The following is a 14,085-nucleotide window of genomic DNA, read 5'->3' as shown; positions in this document are numbered from 1 at the left end:
GCACACAACTTTGAGTTCAAGTATATTTATTTTAAGGGTAAAAAAAAAATCACTCAAGGATTTTATTTTATACGAGACTCACAATTACAAAATGTTCTGTTCAAACTGTAACTATTGCTATGTACCTGGCTCCCAAGTCCCTTGGTGAGAAAATGGCCCACAGCATCACAGGAGCAATGCCATACTAAACAGTAATCATAAGCTCCTTCTTCTACATGTTGATCTTTTGTTTAATAATTAAGACAATTGTAAATATTTTCACTGATAACTGATGTCTAATTTATTTGGTTACTTATTCCATTTGAAAATAATTTTTAAAAAACCCGAAAGATATATTTTTTTTCTTTAGCCACAATGACAACCACTAGACTGAATAGCTTAATGCATATAAATACTTTCTGTCAGAAACTGTTATACTGCGTAAATGTTTACATTCTTAAGTATTTTTCCCAGAAGACAAATCAGTGGAGTTAAAGTGCATCTGACCAAAGCACAAAGTCCTTTAAAGTCTCAGTGCAGCTCAGGAAAATCTACATCTTTACACTTGTAAAGAAATATTTCTGTCTTGTGCTTCCCTCATACCAAGCTGGCATAAAGATAGAAATAAATGGCTATCGGGGCATGCCGTGGTGGCGTAGGGGTTAGCGCGACCCATATTTGGAGGCCTTGAGTCCTCGACGCGGCCGTCGCGGGTTCGACGATATTTGCCGCATGTCTTCCCCCCTCTCCTTCCCTGTTTCCTGTCAGCCCACTATCATTTAAGGGACACTAGAGCCCACAAAAGACCCCCTGGAGGGGTGAAAAAAAAAAGAAAAAGAAAGAAATCGCTGTTATGGAGAAACCGCATGCGCCATACTGGTATGTTAACTAGTTTTTTTCCTTTCGATAGTTTATAAGGGAAACTTAATTTAAACTTCCTACACACACCGACCTAAACACTCAAGTTAATTCGGAAAAAATATTTCTTGTTTTTACAAGCGGTGACATTAATGGTTTTGTATAAAACATAAAATAAAAATAATTGCAGAAGGAAGTCTGTAAAGATAAGACAGCCCAAGGCACCCCATGTTTACTACTCCCTTTAAAGTGTAGTTTTACTCACTGGAGAGGAAATGCTGAGAGGAGGGGCCAAAGTCCCTGTGAGCTTCCTGAAGGAGTTTCAGTCTGTCCTCCACCGCTACCTTTAAAAGGATGAAACATAAACAGACAGTGAGCTGAAAATCATAAAAACACAACTTTACAGTTAACTGGACTTTATGCCATGGTTGGAGTGCAGTATATATAATTATAGAGCAATTAAAGCAGAAAGGGATTTTCTGTAAAAATCCCCAACTCAAAAAAAAATTTCTCTAATAGAAGTACAAAAAGTATTTATTGTACAATTTTTAAATAATTCAGGAATTTAAAAATACACCATCCACATTTTATAAAAAATCTATTCCAAATTGCTCACTAAGAAACAAGAATAAGCAACACACTGGTGATTCACAAGCTCTTGTCTCTTACCAAAAAAGAATCTTACTTTTTGTTCCAGCTCAGTCTGCAAGTGGGCAGAAACTACTGAGCAATCAGAAGACTATAAAATAAAGTTTTCTGCTGTCTTTCAGGGGAAAAAAACATATGTAGGTCTGTGTGAAGGCTGACCCAAGCAAAAAAAAAATGTTGTCAGGCATCAATCAGTCAAGACAGTGCATCTTCGCCAAACCTGCAATTCCTTTGGGGCTGCTTCAAATTGACAATGGCATGGCCAGCTACGTATGACGAGAGCTTGTCAAGATCAACAAACAAGCAGAGCTCTGCCACGGCCACAAACTACCCCGATCATTTTGTGAAGGCAGGAAAGGCACAGCATGAATGATCACACAAGAATCAGACCACAGTGCAAAACCTCCAGTCGTAACAAAAATGAAGTCTACTAAGAAATAAGTAATAAAAACAAATCATTATTTTATTGAGACATTTTTACATGTTTTCAAATATCTAAGAGGGTATTTCAAAGTTTTTTATTTATTCTGGGCATTTAATTATTTTAAGACTTTAAACTTCTTGGACTCAATTTGATGGATGAGTCAAACTAATGGATTGCTAAATAATGAACAGAGATTTTTATTTTTTTAAAAACAGTTTGAGATACATTAAATCTTTATTTTATTTGTGAAAACATAAAATCTATCATTTTTAGTGCTTTTTTTCCCCTGGCCAAATAAGATCGAGTCATAAAAACCACTTCAGATAGACTGGTCAAAAAGAGACTGAACACTTATTATAGACAAATGGCAATTTATTACCGTAATTGTTTTCTAAAACCATAAAAACCGTTCTGGTCTTATTCTAAGATTTTTCTTTTATCGCTTCTAACAAACCGCATATATTGTTTCTCACAAATTATATATATGGTTTTTTTTTGTTTTGTTTTTTTACCAAATATTGCTTTTGTGATATTAGCCTTTGAATGCAGTCCCAAACTAGCTTTATTGCATATTTTAGGTCCCTTACATCAGTTTGATTCTAGAAGAAGGAAAAATAAGTGATATCTCCTTTCTAAAATAAGGAAAACTATTACCGAGTTAGAACTAGGCAAGGCTGGAAGCGACTATATATGGATAAAAGCCAATTGTGCAGAGTTTATTAAACTGGGAAGGACATCATGATATTAGAGAACAATGAATATTTGTAGTTGGCCTTGTGAGCCCATTCAGTATTGGCAATCTTCAGAAACCTCCATCAAGCTACTGCAAACCATAAGGACCCTCCAGAACCATTCAATCAAATTAGAAATGCTACCTCAAAACAAAGGTTTTGGAAAGAAAAAGTTTTTAAAGGTTAAGCTTACCAAGAAACATTAAGCACAGACATTCAAGATCCCCGATACATTTTTACTCATCAAGCAACATAAATAATGTTGCAAAATCCCCCCAAACTGCCTCTGGACTTAACGCAGTCAAGTTTGTTGATTCATGTTGTATAAATACCAAATCTGTTTGTAGAAGTATATTACTGCCATTTAACTCTCAAAAAGGAAACATCATTAAGTTGTGATTTTGTTTTACAGTGTTGCATTGAAATTAGCATAATGTGATGATGGACAAGAAAGGGCCGTACAGAAATTCATGATGTAACTCATTTTGTGAGCCTTTTTAGAAACAACAGCATCAATAAAAAAAATTGCATACCTGAATTTGTTTTTTCTATCCTTAATGCCTTTAATTTACATCATACTAAATCGATATTTATTGTACGTGCTAAATTCAAATGATTTATTTCGACTTAAATTAACATCAGCTTCACATTTGATGCACAAATATTGTTTAACATCAATCCAGTGCAATAACACCTACAATTCTGGTGACCACACAACACAAAGATGTAAAAATCTGAATATGAAAATTATTATCAAGATACTAAATAAAAGTTTGTTAATGCTACAGTCAATCACAACTTCAAAACAAAATGTTTCTGTAAGAACAGTCAACCTTCATATCAAGGGAGTAAAATGTGAAGCTTCATGCTCAATCACATCCGTCAATCATAAAAAACTCCTTTAAGAGCCTTGTATTGACATCTCAGTCAGCGCACCTGAGGCCCACTGTACATGACTGTCTGTTTGTTTTGTCTCATTTCTGTGAGTGGCAGCACAGTGAGCCTTGCACAGACATGATGACAGCCAGCTCACAGATGTCCACACTGTGATCCTGATAATGGGCACAAAAAAGGCCGGAAGTTATGTCTCTTGTTTTTTTCAGCTGCTAATGACTTTTTGCTTACTGTACCACAGAGAAACAGATGGTGCGAGTCTGCATATGAAACCAAATCATCAGGCCGCGCAGTCGGACCGGGCTTATTAGTGAAGCTGCTGCCTTCCTGCAGGCTGAAACAAAACAAGACCAAAAAGAGCCAGTCTAATAAAAATGCTGTCATTGTCCGCCTCAGTGTGTGACTTATGATCACTTTAATGGCAAAAAAAGACCATTAATGGGAGCCTGTGCAGTGCATGGAAATATCACATTACTACTATTTAGTCCAGCTTGACAGTTTTCCCCCTGAGGCAGAGTCACACTTAAACAGAATAACTTGAACAGCTTTTTTTCCCCCAAGATGGCTTTTTCTCTGAGTTCTTGCTGCATCTTTGATACATTTATTCGGCCACGTCTTTGACTAATTTATCTAATCCGAGCCTGCTGTGGGGCAACACTGTCTTTGAAATCAGTTTCTGTAAAAATAGAGCCATAACTGGAAACCAAAGGAATCACCACAACATTTTAACCTGTGTTCTGAGGGATTATTCCCAATGTAAGCCCCATTTACTAAAATTTCTGCAAGAATGTCTTACATTGCTCATAAAAAACTACAGTATTTCAATCTCTAATTCCCAACAAACCCCCTTGCCTTCTCACATGATGACTAGTAGTGAAATGGATTTCCCTTCAGGGCTAGACACGTTCCAGTCTGAGAAAGCTCAGCAGGCACCACAGCGGATCAGACCAAGACAATCAAGCTTGCAGAGAACCAGAGATGTGACTGGTGTGCTGCGAGAACAACATGCACTGATGTGCAGAGACAAAAGTGCTGCACAAACGACACAAAGTCAAATTGTTGCAAAGCATGAAATGGAGAAAAAGATAACACAGGCAGACAGCAGGACACACTCAAATACATCGCAGAGAGAAAAACTGAAGACACAATTATGAAAGAAAAGCAAAAATAGAAACAAAATAAGTATTTAAAATACCTGCAGACTCTTCCATCTCATGTCGAGTTGGTCCAGTTGTCTGGAGGCAGTAGAAGACAGCTGGATGTCCAGCGGTGTGAGCTCAGCAGCAAGTTCATTGACTACCCGGACATCCTGACGGAGGGGGGCGATCTCCTCCCTGAAGGCCTGCAGGCAGAACCAGGTACCATAATTATTGTTTAATCTCACCACAGTGGTTGTCAATCTCACATTTATGTCTGTGAAACTGCACAGCATTCTGGAAAAGACTAAACACCCCCTTTGTCGTCATAAAAATGAGCATAATGAAAGAACAACAAAACTCTCAAACCTCTGAGGTGTACGATAGAACAGAGAAAATGTTTATCTGACTAAAATTGACTTTTTCCCTTGCCATGCTCACTGCTGTCATTTTTCTTCTTGTTAAGAAATTATTTTCAGTCTCTGAGAAGAGACATCATTGAATTGATGAATGGTGCAAACTAATGACTGAATCATTGAACGGAAGGCAAAAGCAAATAGAGGGGAACTTTGTTATTTAGACAGAAAAAGGAACACAGCCTGTAAAAATTCAGATAAAACTGTAGCACCCTTCACTCTGACTGACACCACTGATAAAAATATGTAAAAATCCAGAAAACAGATTTATTTCTATTGTGGTAGCAAGAGATATACATCTCTTGCATATATATGCAAGAGATATATATGCATATATATGTTTCTATAAAATCTGCTTTTACGTTTAACAGAATAATATTTGATGCTGGCTGTAGACAAAGCACTTAGGATTGAAGTGAATGACAGAGATGTTTTTTGTAAAAATTAGCTCTTTAAGCACAAGCAAACATTGTATATTATGATCTGTGAGCAACATAGTTCTTTCACTCCCTCATGTGTTGGCTGGTGGCAGAGAGCAGAGGGCAGCCTTGTTTAATGATCGGGTAATGAGATCCAACAGCGCTGGATAACGGGAGTTAAAGTATGTTGAATGCTCCCTTTGAGAATAAACTTCACAGATAATTATTACAAAAAAACTCCATCAAAAGACCCACAAGATTCAAAAGACAAAGCCACCTTGTTTCATTTAGTGAGGAAGCAAAAAAGCTGAACATGTACCAGTGTTACTACGACAACCTGCTTTTTATCTAGTTTTCTCTTTTTAGTTTAATGATTATAGGTTAGGGTTAGCATTTTTATGTAGAAGATTTTTTAAAATTTCCTCTAAAATTCAGTGATTGTAAAGAGGTAAACAGAGAAGGTTTTCTCTCCCAGCTGCTATTTCTGCTTAAGGTATTGTGAATAAAAGCACTGTCCCTAAACATTTCCCACAAAAGGTCCTTTATATCAAGTACTCTAAGACATTTCCCTGGGTAATTGGAAACGATACAAGCCTATGATGTTGTAGATCTTTCCCCATAGTTACCATTATAATATGGTTTTCTAAATGTTCTTCTCTTATTCTACTCCAGACCTTCCAGGATTGCCTGTTACTGTAAATCTTAATCTTAGTCTCAGCATGAGGTCAAAGCAGCTCCTTCCCAATTAACTGGCTGGGCATGTAGAAAGGGTCTAATGGTTCTTATCAAAACATAGAGACGTCAAAATGCCATTCTTTCCAGTAGGTTCTTCAACTGTGAGCCTTGGGGATTTTTTTCATCCCCGCCATCCCGCTCTCTGTGCATGCTACAAAATAAACCCAGATCTGTCTTTCAGCTTTGAAGAGTTGCTAGGAGGAACTGGCCTCTTTGTCAAGTGATATTTAAACTCCAGGTAAAAAGGAAGGCATGGATTATGAGTTAAAAACCTCCAGATGATTTGATTAACTCAAAAAAGAAAAGTATAAACAAGAACAAATTATTGTGGTACTTTGCTAGAGGTAGTCAAATTATTTCACTAATGTCTCTTAGTGTGAAATATCCTATTTTAAAGGAAATACATTTTTTAAACAAAGAGGTGGATTCTTGCAGTATTTCATACATTATTCAAAATCAAGCTGCTATTGAATGATTCATTGAAAAACATAACCATTCACATTTTTGCATGTCATCCTGTAAGTTTACCTGACAATGTCTTCCAAACCATAAATAAGAAACCGCAGAGGTCAACAAACTCACTGATGTCTGATCGATGTGGTCCTGAAGAGAGTCGATGAGCAGGTCGCCCACCGGCTGCCAGGTAGCTTTGGTCTCCTCTGCTCGTGTCAAATGCAGATCGAGTTGGTCCATGGAGCTCTGCAGGTCCTGGAGTCGCTCCAAAGCTTGCTCCACCTGAGCCTGCCAGCCTCCCACGTGCCCCTTCAGCCGCTCCCACCGCTCCCTCACCTCCCCAGTCTGCTTGCGGATGGCTCGGGCCAGTCCTCGGGCCTTCTCCTCTGGGGTGAGTTCTGCTGAAATGTCAGAAAAAAATATGCATTCAATGAAAAAAAAATACATATTTTCTAATGTTTTTAGCTTATTGAAACTTTCTACTTGGTAATGAGAGTGACATTTTTAACAACTACGCTTTTTAATTTTCAAAACACGTACAGCACTTTTAACTAATGTTATTTCAGTCTGATTTAAATGGAAAATAAATGCAGGAAGCCATGTTTTTCTAAATTTTGGACAATTCTGGAAAAGGGCTTTTGCTCAAAAGTGACAGTGTGCATTGATAAATATTTTAAATAACACAAAGTCACCCATTTGCCGCCTGAGGATGATTTTCCATTGCCCTCCTGCCAGGAGGTACAGGCTAAGCAACCTAAATATTTTAAATACATTTTAAAAAACATGAAGGTTATTTAAAAAAAAGGCACACATAACATTTCCAGGGATCTAGATAATCAAATTTCATATAGCCACATAATTTACAGCAATATCACAATTTAGATTCACTGCTTTAAGAGGTAAAGGGCAGAGATGTCTTCTGTCCAATCCTGGGTTATAAATGCTCTAAAAAAGCTTTTCTTGTCAAACTAAAATGAGCTTTTTTACCTGTGGTTTATATTACATGTCTTCTTTTTATAACCAGAGACGATGCATGTAAAAGCACAAAAATCTCTTCCTGCATTCAGTTTTTTCTACATTTTTTACTAAGTTGCAACACAAAAGTAACACTACAAAAAAAAAAAACTCTAGTTGTTAAAAATTAAATCCCAAAAAATGGGCTACAGTTTAAAAAGACAAAGTTTATCAGCTGCCTCTTGTTTGAACATTACTTTTTGCTGCAGGTTCAAACATAAAAATGACTAAATAGCCAACTCAAAACCTGAACTTAAACTGCAACAGCACCTGGCATAATAAGGCCGCAACCACCCTTGAATTTTAATAGTGGAGCGTGTAATGTGAAATTGGTGTGTCCTCTCTGGCAGGTTTGAGAAAATATCACCAGAAAGAATTTGAATGCTGAAAAATAAGTAGCAAAAAAAATCTGAAGAAACGGCAGAGAACGGGAGCAGAAGGCAGCCATAATGAAAGTAACCAGAAGAAAATAAAAAAGAGAGAAAGAAGGAAAGAGGGATAGAGCAAGCAGGAAAGGTGAGTGGATAGGGTAATTGCTAAAGATCAGATGATGCCACCACGGAGGAAAAAGCTGGCAGAAGTGATAACTGCTCCCTAACTACCGTTTTAACTGCTGAGAAAGATGAGCAGCTTTTATGATGTCTAAGGTCTCATCTCCTGTGTGGTGACTGAAAAATCATTCTTCACCTGTTGCAACTCAGTAATCTTTCACTTTTTTTTTCCTCAGCCAGATCCATACATGCACACAAGTTTGAAAAATAGAAGCCAAGTCCTCCAGATAGAGTGGAATAACAAAAAATCTAGCATTAAGCTTAGTGAGAAAAAAATAGTTTTAAGCAATTTGCTTAACTAATCAGAAATCACAGAAAGCAGACACATTGGATTGGCTTTAGTTTTTCTTTTTTTAAATAAATAAGTAACAGTTTCAGATGAAATGTGCTGATGAGTTGAAAGAGCTGATGTGTTTTTTATTTCTGACTTTCCAGACATTCATTGTCGATTTACTGAGAGTTGAAAAAAAGGTATCAAAAAGTAGACAAGTCTTAAAAAAGGAAAAAAGAAAGAAAAGAGCAACGGTTGCTTTGTGTAAAAATGTTCCACAAACTAAATGTAACACGCACCGTCATAAGATTTATGTCCAAAATAACTTCTTTCATTATTATTGACTGCAACATCTCAAAAATTTATGGGAAAGTCATTCCTAGGAGGGTTTGAAATGAAATACACAAAAGGATAATAAATCTATCCATCACCGTTTGTCATGGACAAACATGCATCTATCAGATCAATACAGTCATGCCAGTTTAAACAAACAAAAATCTTTCCAGATTCAATCATGAAGAGATAAAAAAAGATCTAATGTGATTGTATTTTCGTTACAGAATATATAATCCCTTATCTATCTTATGTCAGGGGAATGCGGCTCTCTCAAAGTCAAAATTATCTGATGTGAGATAAGGGTAGCACTTCCTATTACAGGTTGGTAATTAGATAGGGTGACTGCTCTGAAATAAAACTACAATATTTGGACAAGAAAGGAAGGAAGGACCAAATGAAGTAAAACTGGGATGACATAGTGGAGGAAGGACATAGAAGTGCACGAAGAGGATAGAAGGAACAAAGGACACATGGAACATAAGGAAGGAAAAAAGGAAACAAAGAATAAAGGACAGAAGGAAAAGGACAACATTTAACAATGCAGTAAGGAAATAACTTCTGGGAATAGAAATGTTTTTCCATAATCTTATTTTCATTGTCCATATTTATCCAGACATCATAGTTATAGCATTTAATATGAAATATGCCATTATTACAAACTCGTTACAACTCCATACTGCCAAGTAGTAATACTGTATTAATATTATTTCTATCAGTAGTGATTATTGCCCAGTTATTAACCTTTTCATTATCAAAGTATCATCACAGTGTAAGCATCTGATTACTGAACTGTTTTAGACTGTGGCATCATAATAAGCCATTTATATCTACCCAAACTGAGGAAGCCAAAAATGACAAAAACATTGAGAATCAGGTGTCTTTAAATAAAACAGGCAGCTAACCTGTCTTTGGCTGCAGATTTTTCCGCGGCTCTCCAGGTCCCTCAATGGGTTGGTCAGCGAGAAACATCCTGGCCTGGTCCAAAGTGCTGATTACCAAATGCTCGCGCTCCTTCAGTTCAGAGCAAAGAGTCTGCAGGAGAAACAAAGAGTCATGAAGAAAGAGACTTCAGTACCTAAAAAGAAATTGAGTTTATGCCAAAAAAAAAAACAACCCAGCAATCGTGGGAAATTATTTGCTAAAACAAACCAGACATTTCCAAAAATAATGGTGTATTTTCTCTGCAATTTGTAGCAATTTTGATTTATATTTTCTGATTGTGTTTGTGTCTGTAAACTCCAAATGAACCTGCTGAAGGAGCAGATTACTGCTTACACTTATCTTATGTTGACAGTTTTTTATCCTTTAACTAAAAAATAATTAATTAACTTTTTTTTTCAAATTACAGCTACAGTAATTTGAAAAAACGAGAGGAGGAATGCAGCTACGTCAGGATTGTAGCAGCTCTTGGGACAAGTACGCAGAGACCACCCAGATATTTTCCAGAGGTCTGTACAATTGGATAAGTGATGCACAGAAAAATAAAGCAGTGAACTTGAATGAATTATTACCACAAAATCCAGAGGTAATGTCACTTAGCTTGATCTCTGTCGCACAGATGTACTGAATCTCTGACAAGTTCCCCCAATGCAACGTTCTAGCCTATACCATTCTACAGAGTTTCCTAGGATACAATTGCTCTTAAATATCCATCTACTATAAATATTTACATATTTATATCTCCATGTCTATCACACTTACACTGTATGTGACATGGTGGGCCTTCATTGCTTACTGAAGTGTAAGATTGCTTTCTCAAGAGCCTGTGTAGTTGAAGACACTGAAGCAAGTTCTTTAAATTGGATGATTCACTTTGATAAAGTGGTACACTCATTAAAACAACAAAGGCTGCAAAAATTGGACGCCAAAAATCATTTGGCCAGTCAACACTGAGCAATGACCAGATTACAACACACTGAATTTACACTGATGACACAATCTATGTGAAGCTGTAAATGCAGGTTGTTGTTTTTTTTTTTAAACTTTTAAAACAACAAAAATCATCTTGTGGAGAAAATTTCTCCTAAATTTAAGCTCACACCACCCTAACATCAATTTCACACAGAATCCTGCGGTTCGTTATGCTGAAAGAGAGCATCACGCTCAACAAAAATTAGATCATCTCTGCTAATAAATGGTTTGCTCCATGCCAATGACTTCCCACAAATTTACATGCCAGATTTAATATGCAGGCTACTCAGAAAGTGAGCAAAAAAAAAGACAGAGAGCAAGGAGGAGAGAGAGGACGAGCAGAAGAGGTGTAGACAGATGAGCTGTGAAGTGGAAACACTCTACACTTTTTGAGTAAGTTGTTTTTATCTAATATTCACAACACAATTACAAATCCAATCTCAGTCTTTGTTGAAAACAATACTAAACAGTGTTATTTTCTTAATATAGCTTTACGGACGTAAACACTTCGTAATGAGTTGGAATAAAGAGGAAAATATATTTCCTCAAGTCAATTACCAAGTAGGAAAATGCTGATTATTTTCCCCGGTGTTATTTTTAGAGTGTTTCTCCACCATTAGTACAGTGGTTCCCAAAGTGTGGGGCACGCCCCCTAGGGGCGGCGCCGTTCCAATGCAGAGGGTGCAGGAAGCGGTATGGATGAAAGAAAAACTGTAAAGATGGTTTATAGTGCGAGTTGATGCAACCTGAAGTGTGAAATAAACTTCAGTGGAGTTTGAAAACAAAATATGTGTATAGGTTTATGTCTAGTTGAACGATGTGTGTGCCCAGTTGATTTTTTTTTCTTTTTCAGGGGGGATTTTATTGTAATCCACAGGGGGGGCCCAGAAAATCTTTGGGAACCACGGCATTAGTATCAGAATAGCAGCAGAAGTGAACTGTAGACGGGCTAAAACTAATGGCACCTCTGAGGCATATGAATTCACTCTGTATTGCATGAACAGAATTCATTGCATGAACATTGTTTTGATAAATCAGACCTTTTAATTTGATATGTATTGATATAAATATGACACAAGCAAATCTTAATTAAAAAATTAAGTAAAAGCAAAACTATTGTTCCATGCAAGCCCATATCATTTATGAATGAAGAGACCAAGGCTTTGACGTTAAATATACCTTTTTTTGTTCAAAAACACCACAATGTGGTGTAGACCTCTATGATCTGTAAAGAGCAGAGGAATAGATGACTCTTATAATGTGCTGTAATGCTATTGAGAGACATCTTGTCAGTAGAAGTCACGCTGACCTTGGTTGTGTCTGTGTGTATTCCTGCAGGTGAGATATTTTGCGTGTGCCAACGTTTGTGTACAGGTCATTGGAAGCATTCTTCCTGAATGTCGCTGCAAACGCTTATCTCCATGTGCTCTGTGCTGTGGCGCCAATGAGATAACATCACCACACAGCTCCTTTCAGAGCTCTGCCAAACATCCCTCTTCCTCCTCTCAAAATCCCACTATCTCAGCCCCCATGCTATACACCAAACAACTACACCTCTTTCCAGAAAAAAACAACTTTAAAATAACCGTATCTTAACTTCAGGGCAGGAAATTACATAAATTCAAGCAGGCTCTGCAACAGAGGTTCGCTCGCATCCAAATAAATTACAAGACGCCGATGACTTCCCATTTAGAGGAGGCAAATGTTTGAGCTTGTGTTGTCTGGGCCAAATTACCTTTTGAATCCATGTACAGTTTCAGAAGGAGGGAGCCTCAGAGTTATTCAGCCTGAAAATGTAATAGCTTCCTTCTCCTTGCATTTACTGCTACCTAGAAAAAGGTGGTTGTTGTTTTAAACAAGATATTTTTTTTCTTTCTTACATGTCGGATAGAACAACCACTTCCAGGCTTGGTTCTTGTAAACAGAAAACCTTTCCATTGCATAAATGGATAGAATATTAAAGGAGAACAAACTTCAAATTCCAGTAGTTAAAAATTTGACAAAAATTGATGTTCAAACAGAGACAACTATGAGTCTGATAAGGACTCTTCCTCTGATGATCCCAAAAACACATCAAATTGGCTATGGATGAGGCATAAAAGCAATAAATTGCTGGTATTCCCCAGCCTCAACCATGCTTAACCATTTAAAATGAGGTATTGATAAAAATCCTGCCTGCGTGTTGATGGGAACTGAAATGTATGATTTACAAAATCCAAAGAATTTTTTATCCAAATTAGCAGAAGCGTATGTAAAACTGTGACCCTATTCTCCTAATTTTGTGCATTTGATTAAAACTGCATTAAACTCTTGTTTTTAAAAATAAATTTTTTCAGTTCTCAAAAAAAAACAGCTTAAAATTTATTTTGCATCATGCTACTAATGAACACTTCTGACCTAAACCATGTATTTACAACTTTTTAGGAGCTGTCAAATTATGGTTTTAATAAATGCAACACAAAACACATTCAAGCTGAGGAAAACTAACAATAAAAAAACAAAACAATAAAAGCCCGATATGCTGTTTTATGGTTCCCATTATCCAAAAAGCTCCAGATTGTCACAAAGCAACAGCTTTTCTATAACAACTGAAAGTAAAAGTTAGAAATCTGTCTGATCAAATCAAAATAGCTACAAGGGCAGAACATCACTGAACAACACTAATTTGTGAAGCTTTAATGTTGGAGTCTTTTTATGCAGCTGTTCACAAAACCACATTATGGGGAACAACATGGATTTATTGTTGTTCATGCACCAGGCAGGTTTGACTGGCATATTAAATACCATAATATTGTCGCCCTGCAGAAGTAAAACAAATCTGAAAAAATGTATAAAGTGAAAACAATTAAAAGTTAACCAAAAACAGACAACTTTGAGTCTGATAAGGACTCTTCCTTTCCAAGAGAGAATAAATTCACTCTAATCCATTTCAAGCTCCTGTAATTCAGTCGGTTAAAGTGCAAATGGTCCAATCAGTCATAGAGACACAATGATTAAGATATGCTCTGCAGCTATGTTTTTTAGAACTTACTTGCTTAAAGCAGGGTCTTTTAAACTACAGAAGCATATACTAACGCAGTAATGAGAAGATTATAAACATTAACTCGGCTCACATTTTCATTTCTTTCCTTATTTACTCAGAAACATCCAGAGTTTTTTCTCAAACAATTAAAATGTAAGTTTTCTACCATCACAAACAAGCAGCCAACTGTTGCAGAAGGAGCAGTGATTTAAAAAAAGAAGAAGCAGTTTTCAGAAATTTAACAGGTTGGAGTGAGGAGTTTATTTAACTGTCTGAGTTTTTTTTAG

At 36.6% G+C, this 14,085-nt stretch overlaps 1 protein-coding gene across 9 annotated transcripts in view; it reads right to left on the bottom strand.

Moving 5' to 3' along the window:
* Window positions 1–14,085, bottom strand: part of utrn (utrophin) — a 181,236-nt gene that overhangs the window by 54,701 nt on the left and 112,450 nt on the right. For 7 of the 9 annotated variants that reach the window (XM_028040704.1, XM_028040702.1, XM_028040708.1 and 4 more), the window contains 4 exons: window positions 9,768–9,897; window positions 6,823–7,094; window positions 4,730–4,876; window positions 1,103–1,181 (listed from right to left, as the gene is read on the bottom strand). In XM_028040704.1, the coding sequence (XP_027896505.1) occupies window positions 1,103–1,181; window positions 4,730–4,876; window positions 6,823–7,094; window positions 9,768–9,897 (628 nt within the window). The remainder of the gene's footprint in view (window positions 1–1,102; window positions 1,182–4,729; window positions 4,877–6,822; window positions 7,095–9,767; window positions 9,898–14,085) is intronic. The other 2 variants (XM_028040703.1, XM_028040706.1) reach the window with 1 other exon arrangement.

Source organism: Xiphophorus couchianus, chromosome 15 (assembly GCF_001444195.1).
Source record: "Xiphophorus couchianus chromosome 15, X_couchianus-1.0, whole genome shotgun sequence".
Classification (NCBI taxonomy): Eukaryota; Metazoa; Chordata; class Actinopteri; order Cyprinodontiformes; family Poeciliidae; genus Xiphophorus; species Xiphophorus couchianus.
This window is presented reverse-complemented; position numbering and strand designations above follow the sequence as displayed.